The sequence below is a fragment of the Rhopalosiphum padi genome, chromosome 3 (assembly GCF_020882245.1).
Source record: "Rhopalosiphum padi isolate XX-2018 chromosome 3, ASM2088224v1, whole genome shotgun sequence".
Lineage (NCBI taxonomy): Eukaryota > Metazoa > Arthropoda > Insecta > Hemiptera > Aphididae > Rhopalosiphum > Rhopalosiphum padi.
This window is the reverse complement of record NC_083599.1, coordinates 17545872-17562984: the sequence shown is the minus strand read 5'-3', so window position 1 is coordinate 17562984 and position 17113 is coordinate 17545872. Positions and strand designations below refer to the sequence as shown.

At 28.0% G+C, this 17113-nt stretch overlaps 2 protein-coding genes across 2 annotated transcripts; both read left to right on the top strand.

The window, feature by feature from the left end:
* Positions 1 to 257: 257 nt before the first annotated feature.
* On the top strand, positions 258 to 608 carry LOC132924825 (general transcription factor II-I repeat domain-containing protein 2B-like). The gene has a single exon (XM_060989268.1). It carries the CDS (start codon positions 258 to 260, stop codon positions 606 to 608), a length of 351 nt encoding a protein of 116 aa, XP_060845251.1.
* Positions 609 to 4704: 4096 nt separating this feature from the next.
* LOC132924373 (E3 ubiquitin-protein ligase UHRF1-like) lies at positions 4705 to 16838 on the top strand. Its single transcript, XM_060988653.1, has 12 exons — positions 4705 to 5086; positions 13534 to 13719; positions 13775 to 13974; positions 14042 to 14391; positions 14461 to 14647; positions 14733 to 14952; positions 15017 to 15228; positions 15305 to 15448; positions 15618 to 15774; positions 15849 to 16103; positions 16173 to 16271; positions 16339 to 16838. The coding sequence occupies exons 1-12, from the start codon at positions 4937 to 4939 to the stop codon at positions 16483 to 16485; spliced, it is 2307 nt and encodes a 768-aa protein (XP_060844636.1). The 5' UTR covers positions 4705 to 4936; the 3' UTR covers positions 16486 to 16838.
* Positions 16839 to 17113: the final 275 nt, after the last annotated feature.

Here is a 17113-nt window from a genome sequence, read left to right as displayed (position 1 = left end):
TAAAAAGGTATAAAATTTATACGATCTTATTGCGAATTTATACGAATTATTTACGAATTGTTATACGGCGGGAGTTCCCGGGAGTCGGTCATATCGCGATAAAACGTGATGGACGACGTGAATACTATTCACAATCGCACAATTGCGAGCATTAAATATTTCTCTAAACTAAATCTAATCAGTAATCGACAATCGTTATTTAAAGATTTAAAGATTTTTATATATTGAAACCTAAATTTGAATTATTTAACAACCCAATGACAGTTGATATCTCAGTACAACCTCCCGATTTTCAAATGGAGTTATGTGATTTACAATCAGACTGTTTTCTTCAATCAAAAGTAAATCTGCCTCCTGAAGAGTTTTGGAAACTGTGTTCACAAGAAAAATTCCCAACATTACGGAATTTTTCTCTTGAAATTTTGTCATTATTTGGCAGTACGTATATTTGTGAATCGGCATTTTCTACAATGAATTTAATAAAGTCAAAATCAAGAAACCGTATTCACGATTCGTCTTTAGAATCGTGCATCAGATTAGCCACCACAGGGTGTTCAATTGAAATTGATAAATTGGCTACTGAAAAACAATGCCAATCATCACATTAATAGTTTATTTTTTTTGTAATGTATTATTGTAATTTTTTAATAATAATTAATTATTTGTGTATTATATAAAATAAAATATAAATAGGTAATAATATAATTTTTTTCATCTGGCGGCCCCCGGTGTTTTTATGAAAGTGTAAATTGGCCCGCCAACTACAAAAGGTTGGACCACCCTGATCTAGGGCATCTCATAAGCGTTTCATTATATTTGTATTTTAAAGCGAGTTATGAGTATTTAAAAATTGTAAATTGTTTATACATCTTAAAAAACTCATAACTAGCTTTAAAATAAAAATATAATAAAACGACTATGAGATTCCCAAGATAATGTTTTAAACTTTAAATTTTATAATATGTCATTTCACTCTAATTTGAGAAATTAATATGGTTATAATCATTTTTGTGAACGTGTTCCGCGTGGGTTAGAGAGAGATAACAAATACTACGCTGACATCCTCTTAAGTATACCTAACTTTTATATGCTATGTTTTTGATACTGCTATCAACCTAATTAATTTTATTATTACTTATTAGTAGTTATACAGTAGGCTGAATAATCAATTTTCTTCCGAAAAAATGCATTTGAAAATGTCGTTGTAAATACCTAAGAAATATAATATTATAGGTAGAAGTCCTATGTCCCCATGAATAATAATTCTGAATTACAACAACATAATGAATTTCGTTATTCATAATAATTGAAATATTATAATAACCTCCAAGTATGAGGCAATACAATGTTTATAATTAAAGTTATGCTATACAATAATATTAATAACGAACTTTATTACAACAACATAATAATACAAGAAATATACGTAAAATACTATACGATATAATATATTGCAGTATCCCCAAAAATCAAAGCTTGTGCTGTGGAGTGAATTTTTATCACCTTAATAATTCAAAAAATCTAAAATAATCTGTTATTTGTACTAATACTATACATAGTACAATAATTGTATATAATAATTCTATTATAATACTATTATATTTAAAAATTCCATATATTATTCTTGATAAGTTTTGAATGACTAAATTATCACACTGATTAATATTAATATTAACATGGGACATAAATCAAGACCTGTTTACAAGACACGTTTTTGTCTATAAAAGTTTTTGACACTTCATTAATAAACGAATATTGACATTTTGTTTATATCTAGTATTATGTTTATGATCTGATACAGGTATTAAATGTTTATGCTTACACAAGTGGCAAGTCTACTAATACAGAGACCTAGAACATCCAAAGTAAGATACAAATATGTTTCACACTTCTCTGATGTCATACACGAAATTTTATTTTGCTATTTTTGCATATTTACGGTTTTTACTGCTATTTTGCTAATATAAGATTTTTAGTGCTATTTTTGGGTATATTTTCACATAAATACATACCTATTATAGGAGCTATTTTACTAAATTGGAGTAATAAATACTGTTTAAGGGCATATTTTTAAAAACTAAATTTAGTTAACCTACCATACAGGCATACAGCCGCCAACGAATATGTGAACGAAAACAAATTGTTATGTACGCATCCGAAATAAACGGCCTTAGACCGTTGTTGTTGTCGATTAAATCGAACAATTCCGTTCGTTTCCAATAAATTGTTTATTTTTAAAATCGTGTCAGTCACATCGTACTATCGCACTATCATTGGATTAGTTGTATTATCGTGCTGCAGTCGTATTCCTGTTGATAATATGTATGTTGTTCGTTGTTCGTATTCTATGAAAAACATTAAAAATGTGTAAAATATAAATAATATGAAATATATAAAAAAATATTTTGTCGATTTAAATGTAAAATTATATTCACAATGTATTCTCGTAGATTTTTATATAGCAATTAATTTTGCTATCGAGTATAAGGCTATCGTTAAAGACGTGCGCACTGGGCGAGCCAGGCGAGCCCCGGCTCGACCGGAATCTTTTTAAGGGCATAATAAAACGGTGTTTACTAGTTGCGGTCAACCAACTAAAAGGTTAACTACTAATTGCGATCACTGTTTGCGCTTTTATACCTTAATAGTGGGATAAAAGCAAAATAATAAATAAATATTTCTTAAATATACAATATTTTTATATTTCAAAAACAACAGTGATCGACTTCAGTTGAAGTTTAGTATTATAATATTATCGTATCGTCTTTTATCGTAACAAACTACGGTGACGGTTGATAATCATTTAAGATTAAGACTATAAAATATATAATGTATAGTATAAACTTAAATCAAATGGTATTTAATAGCTCTAAAGTCAACCAATATAAAAGCATGAAACTTGTTCATACAAAAACAATATCCAGATTAGACTACTTAAAAACCGTGGGTTTCAAATTTCAAATTAAATTTTTTAGGTACTTATTATAATATCATACTAATTAGTAATTACTACTAATATATAATTTAAATTCTATATTTTATTATCACTGTAAAAGTCCAATCTTTGCTGTGACCACAACTGTTATATGTTATTCTTATCTCAAAAGTCATCCACGACCGCAACTAGTATGCAGCCTATTAAAATTTCAAATGTGTGTATATTATATTTAACTCTATCATTATATACACGGAGATCATGAAAATTGTATTTGTCGTAATAGTGAAATAAATTAAAAATATTTGCATACCACTACATAATTTTTATTGATATATTTATCAGACTAAACATTGTACACAAAATGTCAAAATAACATGTACCTAGTATGACTATAGAAGTACTAAAGAGTATACTCAATAATATAGACAATGGCCTATCGCCTATGGAAAATAAGAAAATGAATTTATCAATTATTACATAATTACACATTTATATAGGGTATTACCTACTAAGTTTATATGTATAGTACATGTACATATATCATATATGCATTAGGTATTTAGGTATGTATTAATATAATATGTAATTTTATTTTTAACTTCAAAAATATACAAGTACCTATGTGGCTACGTCTAGCACATTAATGCCGTGTCCACATACAACTTGATTTTATTTGTATAGGTATATAAATATTATGCAGTTTTGAATTTACAATTAGAATGTATGTAGTATGTTAATGTGTTGGAAAAAATTAGGGATACTGTTCGAGTATTGGGGCACTAATTCTTCTAGGCTTGACCGGAAATTAAAGTCTGCGGACGTCTATTACTATCGTCTACTTACTTCCTAAATAATAAGCACATTTTTTAATTTACTATTATTCAATTCGGAATCTAGATGAAGTGAAATTACATTTGTATTTGATACGATGCCTTGTGATTTTTCAAACAATATCTACTGAAGTTCTAAAATTTGCAGCTTATGGATAACTATGTCATGAATTATGCTTTATTTCCTGATGTTTTTATTAAAATTTGAAGTGCGGTATAATTATCAAAGATGACAGTCGAAAAACATTTATTTCTTAGTCAAAAATTAAATATACTTAGTACTTACAACTTACAAGAATGGGCGATTTAATGATTTAACTTTATAAAAATAGTATCTTTTGAATTTTTTCGCAATGTGCAAAGAGTATTGAGTAATATTATTAAAATTATTTTTGTAATATTTAAACTTTAAATTTGTAGCAAAAACAACATATTTTATTAAGGTTAGTTTAACTATTTCATTAAAAATAAGTTCAGAATGACGACGTATAATTAGTTTTATGTTTTATTTGTAAATATAATATAATAAGACTTACAAAACAATATTATTATGTAAGATATGTGTAATAGTATATTATATTCCGTGTCCTAGCGGGTCCTAGCTGAAATAAATAGGTTTTACAACTATCATCGTATTTTTATCTTTAATAGTTTAATCGCGAGGCGCGAGTACGTGTGTAAAGAGTATGATTATAATTATTAACGATTTCAGTACGAAATTCGTTTAATGTTGTATTAATAAATATTATTATGTCGCGTGCCCCGTCGCACTTCTACGTAAACAATTCCTGTGATTGCCGGTCATAGCCCGTCGACGACGTTTCCGGGTTTTTCGAGTATATTTATAGCGAGGCGGCTTGTCGTTTGCCGCGTGCGAGACAAAAATATATCGATAACACACACACACACATCATTACCGATTGGCGATTACTCGTATACGTCGTCTCGTCGCGCGTTGTCCCGTGTCCGTTTCACTCGTTGACGTCGTTGTGTCGAACTCGCACGACTTCCGAGTGTTTTTCGTCGTTCATAGTTTTTACTCGCGTTGGCGGCCTGGTAGTCGCAGTGAAAGTGCGGACACGCGGGACCGAAACACTTGACACTGTAATATTACAGTCACTCGCTGCAGTCCTACGTATTGCGGGGCAAGAATAAAAACGCCATCTCCATGCACGTGCTAGTGAGGATGATGAACACGGGCCGTACGATCGTGATACCCACGTCCAGGACGATGAAGATCGGTGAACTGAAGACACGGATCGAAAAGAAAATGAACTTCAAACCGGAAAACCAGCGTCTGTTCTTCGCTGGCAAACAGGTGATTGTTCTCGAACGCTATTCGTGTTTTGAGTTTAATTTATTTAATACCTACCTGCTTGTTTTTTGTGTTCTATTTCATCTTATAAGTCTAAAAATGTCTTGTAACAATTAAATATTGTAGAAACTCCGGAACAAATGCAGTTTAGTTCCCACACGATTTTTTCGATTTTTTTCTTCCCAAAATGTATGTTTTAAAGCGCTGAATACGTAAGTCCAATTCAAAAATTCTCGCAAGTCATTATTTTGGAAGTTATATCTTTCCAAAGTTTACGATTTTACGCATTTACGCATGCATGCGCACAACGCTGTATACTATACTTTGCTTTCCTACGTTTTCGTATTGGATTGTCGCTTCTTGGCTCTTATTAATTTTTTTTTTTTCTTGTTATAATATTGTTATCCAAAGTAGTTTTGATGAAAAATTTAGACTATAATTAGATTATTATAATATTATAAATAATAATGTTTTATTTTCGTAAATAAATCCTTCATAATAATAAAACAAATTAACATAATATCACAACTCAATACATAGATTAAATATACATAGATAGCCCATGCCAAGGGGAAAAGCGGCAACCACATATGCCAACTATTTGGACCCCGGCATCAAAGTTCCACTGGACGCCGATAGGATTGTTGGGGGCGCCACTAGCGTATGTAGGCTTCTCACGCAGCGCCGCACCTTTATTGCTGTTTAACATTGAGATTATTATTATGATTTCTATTTCTAACATAAAATAGAAAAAAAACAAAATAAAAATAAACATATTTAATAAACATATTTCTTTTTCCTAATATTTTTTACCGATTTTCGATTAATCATATTAAAATATTGACAACTTGGCAGATTTATAAATAAGTAATATGAATTACATAATATATAAATATACCTATGTAATTTATATTACAATTCAAAAAATATTTTCAATTAATATTACAAACAATTACAATATCATTTATAAACTTTTAATTTAATATCAACAAATTACTTTTATTTAAAAACAACATAATAATGGTAGCTGGTATAATATTATATAACACTATTTACACTAGTAAAATATAATATAACAAAAGTAGCCATAACACAAATAGTTATTTTTATAGATTAAAATATATATATAATAATTAATATAGGTATTTAATTCCTATATAAATCAATTAAATATATAAATTATGCGCCTTGTAAATAAAGGTATATAATAATATTAAAATACAATCAAAAAATAAATAGTCCACAAAAAAAATACAAAAAACTAATAATTATAAAAATAATTGTTATTGTAGATATTATTTTGCAAATTAAAATAAAATAAATTGCTTTTTGGGTTTTTTGTTTTTATTAACCAATTTATAAGTTGTAATTGTTTTAAAATAATTAAAGTTAAAACATATAGATAAATAGTTAACAAATCTACAAATTTTTCAAAATGTTTAACTTACTAACTGTCGATTTATTGGATCGCCCTTTTAAATGTTTAGAAGTCCAGTTAAAATGTCTCAATAATTTGCAATAAATTAATTTTTGAATAATAAAATCAAAATGTTGTTCACAATCTTTATCAACATTTAAATCAAAAAAAATTTCGTTTTTAATTTTTAGTTGGATTGTTGTGTACAATTTTCTCTTTTGAGGGTTAACTTCTATGAAATGTTTTAAAATTATCTGAGCTTGCATAACAAATTTTGTAAATAAGACTGAAGGTTTTTTCAGACTAAATTTTTCAGGATCGGTACTTTTGAACTGTTTATAAAAAATTAAATATTCTTGATCGTCAAAAAAAAATTCATTACATTTTAATATTATCAGTTCACATTTAGTGCATTTAAATTGGTCCATACATTTTTTAGCCAAATATCCCGCAAAATAGGTGTTTGAACAGCTTTCAAGGGTTATATATTGTTCATCATCGTTGTTAATATTTTTGTACTCATCATCGTAACCATCATTATCAGATAAAGATTTACATGAGTCAGAATCATTAGAGTTATCACATGTATTTGAAATAGTCGTACTCTGTGAACTACTATTATCAAATAAATTATATTCATAATTAGTTTCACAGTTTGATAAATCAGTAGATTTCATAAGGTTGTGTTTAGCTTGAAATCGAAATGAAGTTCTAAAAGTACGAGCGGTAGGATTTCTGTTAAAACCTCCTCGTTGACAAAAAACTGAAAAAGTATTTTCTATTATGTCTTGGTTTAAGCGACTAGTAAGGAGATATTTAAAACTTTCATTTTTTTGTTGAATAAAAAGCATACTTATAGCATTTATAGACCACACCATTGCATCAAAACATGGGAGGACTTTTCCATATATTTTTATAGGTTTTACCAACTCTAATTGTTCACACCACTCTTTAGCTGACATCAAAAAATTATATATTTGAGGTTTATCTTCATTTAAAGCACATGCATACGTATTTGAACTATACAAAGTTTTAGAGTTAAGACAGTCGAATAGATTATTCATTTCTCTAACAAATTCAGCGGTCGCGGGAGCAGTTTTAGATTTTATTTGACCCGTAGTTACACACGTTTTTAAAACAGCTGCTACAGAGTTACTAAAAACTTGTAGAGCTAGTTTACAGTTCATTTTTTGAAACGGTCCGGGATTCATATGGCTGTCGGTGAGTTTTAAAAGGGCTCTACTGGTACTACTAGATTTATCTGTTATAAGCTAATTTTATATCCGAAAAAGAAACTTCTTGACCTTTAAATTTAAAATTATTTTTTAAAAAATTATTTCAAAAATTTTTGATAATATGTGGTACATCGAAAATAGAAAAAATTGTATGTTGTTTTATTTCAATGAATGGTTTATCTTTATTAAATCCTAAATGTTTTAAAGCTGAATAATTGTTAGAACCTTGGTCACAAACTAGTGCCACAGGATGAAAACCCAGTTCAATACATTTTTCAATAATATCTACTATTAAATCTTTTAATATCACACTATTCATTGATGAACCAGATAAAAAATAAGCTAAAGGTAATTTCCATGTACTATATAAACCTCGAACTAAAAAAACCATGGACTGTGTAGCCATTTTTTTTGTTCTTCCTTTGTGCCCCAAATCCTCAAAGCCTTCAACCATATCTAAATATTTTGAATATTCTAAAAACGATTTAATTTTCATCTCATCAAATACTATAACACAATACTTTTCCTCATTTGACATAGTATTTAATTTATTTTTAATTTGTTTTAGCCAAAGAGAATTAAAACCAGGACAAAATTTTGAATTTCCAATCCACCTACGTATAGTTGTCTCACTTGGTAAAATAATTTGTTGGTATTTCCTAAGATATTTGTATGTAGTTGCAGATTTATAATATAAATTAATTGCAAAATTTTTTTCTGTTAATGTCCACGGTAACCTTGAATTATGTTTACGAAAAATTTGCATTTCTGCAATAACTTTAGAGCCTAAACTGGGAAATAACACTTCGTTCTTTAATTTACACAACTTAAATTTATTACGAGTCATTTGTATTATCTTTTTCAATTTACAAATAGTGGACGATTTATTTTTTAACAAAATATTTTTTTTTTTAATTATTTCTTTTAAATTTTTTTCGCTCGTTTCTAAACTATATTTGGTAGGAAAAAGAACTTTTTTTGCTTTATTTGTATATGTACTGATAGGAGAAGGCATATCTATAAACGTTTTAACCATTAAACTAGTTGATGGTGAACATTCAAAGTTTAAAATCGGTGAAAACGGAGATTTATTTAAAGTAGCCGGAAGATGTGGAGATTCAATTGGCGTTCTTTGAGATTTTTTTTTATACGTCTTCAGTGGTGTTTTTACGTGTAAGTTTGGCGATTCAGGATTATAATTTTGGTTTGGCAATGCATTTACTAAAACATTAGTTACAGGAGATGTATTAAATTCGGATGAATCATATTTCATTGGAATTGCAGTTGATTTTAGTCGTTGCTGTGTGTTAATATTATTATAATCCGTGGGTTTGAAATGCAAATGGCAAACATGACGGTTATTTAGTTGTTCGAAACTCAAATCAGCGAGTAAGATATTACCTAAGAATTAAAAAAAAACATATTTAAATGACCGATTGAAGTTAGTATTTTTATAAAACTCGTCAAAATACGTATTGTATGTATGAGTGGTGTCATAAGTTGCTGTTGTCACTGTCACATTATTTGTGAACGTGTGATCGGGAACTATAATTGTTTATAGATTCTAACTAATAACATAATAATAAATTGATTAAAAGTCGTAGTGTTTGGGATATTAATATAAAATTATACAATATAGATTTATTTTTAGACGCGCAGCCGGCAGACCGAGCCGATTGTGATCGAGCGGCATCGTGTTCTCTCGCTGGACAAAGTATATACGCATTATGATGAATGCCAAAATATAAACTTTGAAATTCTATATCTATGTCTATATTGACAAAACAATTTGCGCTATCTGTAGACGTATTGTTCAATTAAATTATCGGTTTCCATATCGCCCATGCCTATGGGCTATCTATGTATATTTAATCTATGCTCAATATCACAATATCGGAATATCCCAAGGCAGTGACTACGACACATGTATCTGCACTCATCGCTCCGCTCCGCAAATCGAAAATATCCCTCGACTTCTTATGCAAAACTATCTCATGTAGGTCACAGGGTAAAAACTAAAATATGTATTAATAATCATTAATATAGTTAGAATATTGCATAGTTTTACATTTAGTGTCATTAACATCAATAACTAGAAACGGATAAGACATCAGTAACATTATTTATGTTTGAAATGTAAGCTACAGTCGGAGACAAAGAGTTAATCAAAGTTGTTACAGCTTGGTAATATATTAGCATGATAATCATAGGTAATAATTAAATTTATAATTTGCTTCAGTGCTATTCATATCATCCTGGTACTATCTGTAAAAATTAACTACCTGATTGGCCTCAATCTATAATTATATAGTATCTATAAAATATTTAATTATGACTTAGAAAAATATTGTGTACTTTTTGTATTTATTAAAAATACATATTTCATTTTAGTTTCCAAACTATTGTAACATATTAAGAGTTTTAAATTTTGATATAATTATAATATAGTAATTCTACCATATTTATCATTTTTTTTTGGGCTCACATATGTTTATATACATAATATATTATATACCAACCTTTATAATATACTATAATCTAGATAAGAAACTTTATATTCCATTATACTTTGAATAATGTTAAACTCATATTTCATCATTACTTTTCGAGTTATACACAAGTAAATCCTGTAGTAAATACTAATTTATTAACTACAATATAAACGCAGAATGTAGACAATTTGAAGAAATAATAAAACATAATATTACATCTATGAGAGGTATAATATTACTTAATTTATTCCAAGTACTTTTTTAACTGAATATCCTATAGTTATCTATTATTAATATAATTATTATTATCATTGACAGAAATTATTTTAACATCTACATGTCCTACACCAGTGCTTCTCAACGGGGGCGATATCGCCCCCCGGTGGGCGGTGAAGGAATACTGATGGGTGGTGAGTTCGTTTTGGGTGATAGGGGGGCGGTGAACTTTTTTTCTGTTCAAAGCACTTTATGGAAGCACAATTTTGGTCGCAACGAGTTTAGCCAGTTTCCAATCCTGTCAGATCTACACAAGAACAGTAAGATCTCGTTTGATGACACACAAATTTACTGTCAACACCTTCAATCTTTGGGTAAAGATTTTTCATAACGTTTTGAAGATATTTTGTCCCTGGAAGTTCCTCAATGGGTCATAAACCCTTTTGTAAATATTGAATCAGCAAAACTACAGTATCAAGAAGAATTGATCGAAATTTCCACTAACAAGATGTTAAAAGCAAGTTTTAAGAATGGTGAAAACCTCACAGAATTTTGGCTCCAGTGTACTATCAGTCGAATTTATCCTGGGCTGTGGACTGTCGTACAAAAATTAATAATTGCCTTCCCTTCCTCTTACCTCGTTGAGCGAGGATTTAGTGCGGTAACGAATCTAATAACTAAAAAGAGAAATCGACTCGACATCGTAAAAAGAGGAGACTTACGCCTTCATCTCTCAAACTTTGAACCAAACGTAAAAAAATTGGCTTTGGATCACCAAGCACAACCATCTCACTGATCAATACATTTAAAAACATTTTATTTTCATTATATTCACATTTTATACATATATATACATTATATTTATTAATTATTCAATATTAAACTTTTCATGTTTATTATTTTTATTTTTATTTTAATGAAGTGAGGGGGGGCGTTAAAAAATATTTTGCTTCTTAGGGGGGCGGCCGTTATAAAAAGGTTGAGAAGCACTGTCCTACACTAATTAAACAGTACCATAGCTTTTATAAGTTAGTCTTTTATCAATTAGGTATATTAAATAATAGGTACCTTAAATAAAATTTGGAATAACTGAAAATAACAAAATAAACATTATATATTTTCAGTCTGATTTATTGACAATGTTAAAATTGTACGTTTAAAACAAATACAATTATTAATATTCAATGACATAATGGGCACTATACCAAAAAGCAAATAATTTTTAATAAGAAAATATGATACCTATGATAGTTGCATAATACTGCTTAATATAATAATAATATGTTTTATTCTTGCATAATTTAAAGTATAATTGAAATTATACTTTTACAAAATCGATTAAAAACTGTGATGTTCAGCTAATAAAATTAAAATTAAAAATATATATAAATAAACCATCACATCGTACCAACATATTTTATATTTTGTTTTTCAGTAGCCAAGCTGTAATTTTTTTTTTAAGAATCTTGAAAGAGATGTTTAATTATTATAAGTAATATGTTTTAAATTGTTAACCTGTGTAAAAGTATATAGATTATGTAGATTCTATATGCATAGTTGATGTATTGATATTTGAAAATTTTTTATACTCCTAAGCAGTGATGCCCAACCTGTTGACCATTACAAATTTTTAAAACGAAACAAAATATTTTAATAAAAAAGTAAAATTATTTTAAAATAAGATTTTTATTAATTTTTTTAAATATTCCAAAAATACAATAATAATAGTTACAAGAATAGTGATTATAATAAAAAAAAATATAAAAAAACAAAAATTGTTTTACACTTTTTCATATGAAATTTGAGCTTGTTTGTGTTTTATGTACTATTAATAAAAATCTGGCTGGAATTTGTTATTCCAATCCTCAAAATTGAACGAAGGTGTTCATCCATAAGTTGCGATCTGTGAATTAATTTTGTTTGTTTCATCCATGCAAATATTTATTTGCATTTATACATTGAGCCAATTACAGTTGCTATTTTCATCATAAATCTCTCAAATCAGGTTTTGTGTAAAAGGTTTGAATAAAATTATAAAATATTTTTTTTTCATTTCTTGTTGAAATTCATCATAGTAAAATTAATTTGTTTTCAACTCAATATATTTGTGTCAATATTAATTTCATCAATATTGAATGGATTTTCAAATAAACGCTACAATTTTACATGTAATGTAATATCTAAAAATCAAGATGAAATATTTGTTTGCAATTTGTTTAACATAATGCACCCCTCTAACAAAATTTCTGGCGGCGCCTATAACTAATATGTATAGGATAAGACAACCAGGCAACATCTATTTGTCAACGCTCTTTCGTCCCCTCACAAATCATTATATTATTTTAGATTTAAAAAGTAAGGTTGTTTTTGATAATGTAAAGTAAAGAAGCTTTGTACCTAAAAAAAAATGTGTCAGCAAGTAGGTAGTACAATAATTTCATTGAACAAGTATTTTGTAGATTATTAGCAATTTTTGGAATAATTTTTAATGATCTATTTTATATATTTTTTTTTTTTATGAGTAATTATTTCATAAAATACTTCCTTTACAAAAATTGATACTTTAATTAATGTTGGTTCTGAAATCCTTGATATAATGGTATATGCTCTACATTTCTTAAAGTTCTAATATGTCGGTTATATTTAAAAGCAATTTAAATTTATCTCTGACAAGTTTTTAGTCTTATTATTTAAGATTATATAAATGTTTAGTATCCAAACTTGTTTTTAAGTAAATACCCTTTAAAGTATTTTCAGCAGCCTAAAAAATTGATTTTTACAATAACATTAATTTTTATCACACCCAATGCTGTGCTACTTATAAATACTAATTACTATTATATTTTTTTAGATTAACATACCTTAACTAACATAAAATTGAACAAAACTATTTATATAATAGTCAATTTCCTTAACATTTCACATGCATATTTCTGTGTTAAGTTTTTAGATTTCTAAATTGATTATTGACTGTGACTTCAATAATGGAAATTCATTACTAGGACCATTAAACTATTTAACTGAAAAAACATTTCTTGTATTTATTTTAATAATAGATACCTTATTGTTGTGTGTATTTTGTTGTTTCAGCTTGAAAACCAGTATAGCCTCTTTGATTATAATATTAATATAAACGATGTACTACAATTAATGGTTATGGAATCTGCTACTGAAACTGACTCTACAAAAAAATCAGAGTTAAAGGATCCTAAGAATTTAGAAGATGAAAAATGTATTCAAAGTTGCTCTACAGCCACCAGTTCTATAACAGAAGAAGTAAATATTTTATAATAATAAAATCTTCATATGCTATTACTTTTTTTTATTCTAGGATAATATAGAGGATATTTCTGAGGAGAGCAAGTATTTTAAGTTAGGAGATTATGTTGATATACGAGATTATGAATATGGTGTATGGTACATGGGTAAAATTGTGAAGATAAAAAAAGATATATCTGTAGAAAATGAAGAAACTTCTTCTGGTAATCAAGAGGAAAATGATGGGCTTATTTATTTTGTAGAGGATGTAGGGTATGTCAAAATGTTTTTATTTAAAATTAATTTGTATATATAAGCCATTTAAGTAATATTTATTTAGAGCCCCTGAGAACCCACCCGCTAAAGTTACATTGAAAGATGTAAGACCATATTCTACTGAAAATTTGCCATTTGATCAATTAAAAATCAATGACAAAGTTCTTATGAATTATAATTCTGAACATCCTAAAGAACGTGGTTATTGGTATGACGTGGAAGTAAAAAAGATAACAGTTAATAGACGAAATCGAGAAGTAATAGGAAATGTAACGCTTGGATCGAATAAAGCAGTATTGAATGATTGTCGATTGATGTTCCTAGATGATATCTTAAAAATAAAACCACATAAGTTGGTTGCAGAGAGAACTGAAGAAGATGATGTAATCATGCAAACAAAGCCTTCTGTTGAAAGTAAGAATACAAATTTGAACCAAATTTTTTCATTAAAAAATTATTAAATTAATCTTTTTACTTGAAAAGGAGCGGGAGCTTTGAATTGTACTAAATGCAAAGATAATGTTAATAAATTATGTTATGACTGTGGATGTAGTATTTGTGGTGGCAAGCACGATGAAGAAAAACAAATATTGTGTGACGAATGTAATGAAGGTTTTCATATAACATGTCTTTCACCACCCTTGACAGAAATCCCCAAAGATGATGATTGGTAAGTGCAAATGTTAAATTGTAGGTATTAACTTGAATTCTTTTTACTGTTATGACTTTGTTTATGTACAAAATACTTGTATTAGGTATTGCCCAGATTGCAAAAATGATGAAAATGAAATTGTAAAAGCTGGTGGAAAATTGAAGGCTTCAAAAAAAAAGACATTGGCATCAACATCAAAACGTGATTGGGGAAAAGGTATGGCATGTGTTGGTAGAACAAAAACATGTAACATTGTTCCACCAAACCATTTTGGTGCCATTCCTGGTGTTGAAGTCGGCACTACATGGTTATTCCGCGTTCAAGTAAGTTTTGGCAAAATCTCTCTTGGAGCATATTAAATGGTTTTTTAATATTGTTGTTCTTAAGGTATCTGAAAGTGGTATTCACCGTCCACCAGTTGGAGGAATACATGGCCGTGATAATCAAGGAGCATTTAGTATTGTATTGAGTGGTGGTTATGAAGATGACATTGACAATGGTGATGATTTCATGTATACTGGTTCAGGTGGTAGAGATCTATCGGGTAACAAACGCACCGCTCTGCAGAGTTGTGACCAAGAATTGACACGTTACAACAGGTAATTAATTATTGCACAGTACGATTATTAATTAAAAATTTGTCAATCTCAATTATTATTATTATATTTATTTTAGGGCTTTAGCTCTTAACTGTAATGCAGAAATCAATGATAAAAAAGGAGCAACAGCTGTGGATTGGAAAAAAGGCAAACCGGTTAGAGTTGTACGGAACTATAAACTTCATAAACATTCCAAATATGCACCTGAAGTGGGCAACCGGTATGAATACTTTATGTTTAAAGTAATACTTATAAATAAATATAATTGATATGCAAGAAAAATTTGCATCCAAACATCAAAGTGCTCAATATTATGTTAATTAATAATTTCAAAACAATATACTTTCCATTATATAAGTTTGATTAATGAGAAAACATTTATTTTAAAGTTATGATGGTCTTTACAAAGTTGTGAAGTATTATCCAGAAACTGGAATATCTGGATTTATTGTATGGCGCTTTGTATTGAAAAGAGATGATCCTACTCCAGCCCCTTGGACAGCAAAAGGCAAAAAGCGTATAGCTGAACTAGGTCTTGAAATAATTGTGAGTTGATTAATATTAATAAAAAATAAAATATTTAACTATTTATTCAGTTATTTGTGTGGTTGTTTTATTAGTATCCAGAAAATTATATACCACCTACTGAACTTGATAATACAAAATTACCAGAGTCTAACAGAAAAAGAACACTAAAAGACATTGACACTGAAAACAATGAATCAGATGAAAAGAAAGATGAAAAAAAAGGCTCTGTAAAAAAACCAAAAATACAGTATAAACTTGAAAAAGAAGGAGAAGAATTTATCAAAGCTGATGCTGCCAATAAAAAATATTGGGATGATTGTAAGGAGTTGTTGAAAGACGGCCAGAAAGTATTAACCTATTTAATTTTTAATATTGATAATTTTGCTAACAATATTTGTAAATATTATCCCATTTAGGCATTTTTGGATAGAGTTGAAGAAACTTTTATGTGCATATGTTGTCAAGATATTGTATTTGAACCAATCACATTAGAATGTTCCCACAACATTTGTAAAGTAAGTTTGTAACTAATATTAATTTTTGTTTTTAAAAACTAGTGTTCCTATCGTTATTTTTTTTTAGGGGTGTTTGAAAAGATCATTTGCATCTAAGGTTTACCAATGCCCATCATGTAGAGCTGAATTGGGAAAATCTTATCTTATGAACATAAATACTTTATTGGCTAACACACTTTTATATTTCTTTCCGGGATATAACAAAGGTCGTTAATTTTTTATTAACAATTTTTACTTCATACGTTTCATAAATCAGTTATTTATTTACATCTATTTTGTAGGTTTTTTTATTTATACATTTTTACATATTGATTTATATTTTTTTTACTTGAGAGAAAAGTTAACTCTTTAAAGGAAATTATGTTTTTTTTTTCAAGATTTTTAATATTAATAGATCCCAATTCATAGTTTTTTAGTGAGTTTCTATATTACATTGTTTTCAATGATAAATTAATTATCATAATACTACATTAAATGTCAGTAATGTAATATCCTATTACTTATGTTAGACAATTAAAAGATTTTAATAAAAAGGTTGAATGTATTAATAAAGTAAAAATGGAATTATTTTTGATTTGTTAATTTTATCACACAAAATTTCATAACATTTTAAGATACTGTTTAAAATTAGGTTTTATCAAAGAAGTGATTTTCTTAGGACAATTCATTTAAAAACAAAAATTATTTACATTTTTAATGGTAACCAGAATTAATTTCTATATAATACAAATAATAATATAGAATAACATTTTGTTTTGTTTGATCATAATTAACTAAACAAAAAAATAAATGCAACAATTTTATATCAAAAGATGTGAAATATCAATGCAATAATATTGTGG

Bases quoted from the DNA above. Each gene is read 5' to 3' on its own strand.
- LOC132924825 (XM_060989268.1), top strand. From the start codon at position 258: ATGACAGTTGATATCTCAGTACAACCTCCCGATTTTCAAATGGAGTTA.
- LOC132924373 (XM_060988653.1), top strand. From the start codon at position 4,937: ATGCACGTGCTAGTGAGGATGATGAACACGGGCCGTACGATCGTGATA. The intron at 15,449-15,617 runs GTATGAATACTT...TTTATTTTAAAG, and splicing joins GCACCTGAAGTGGGCAACCG to TTATGATGGTCTTTACAAAG. The intron at 16,104-16,172 runs GTATTAACCTAT...TATCCCATTTAG, and splicing joins TGTTGAAAGACGGCCAGAAA to GCATTTTTGGATAGAGTTGA.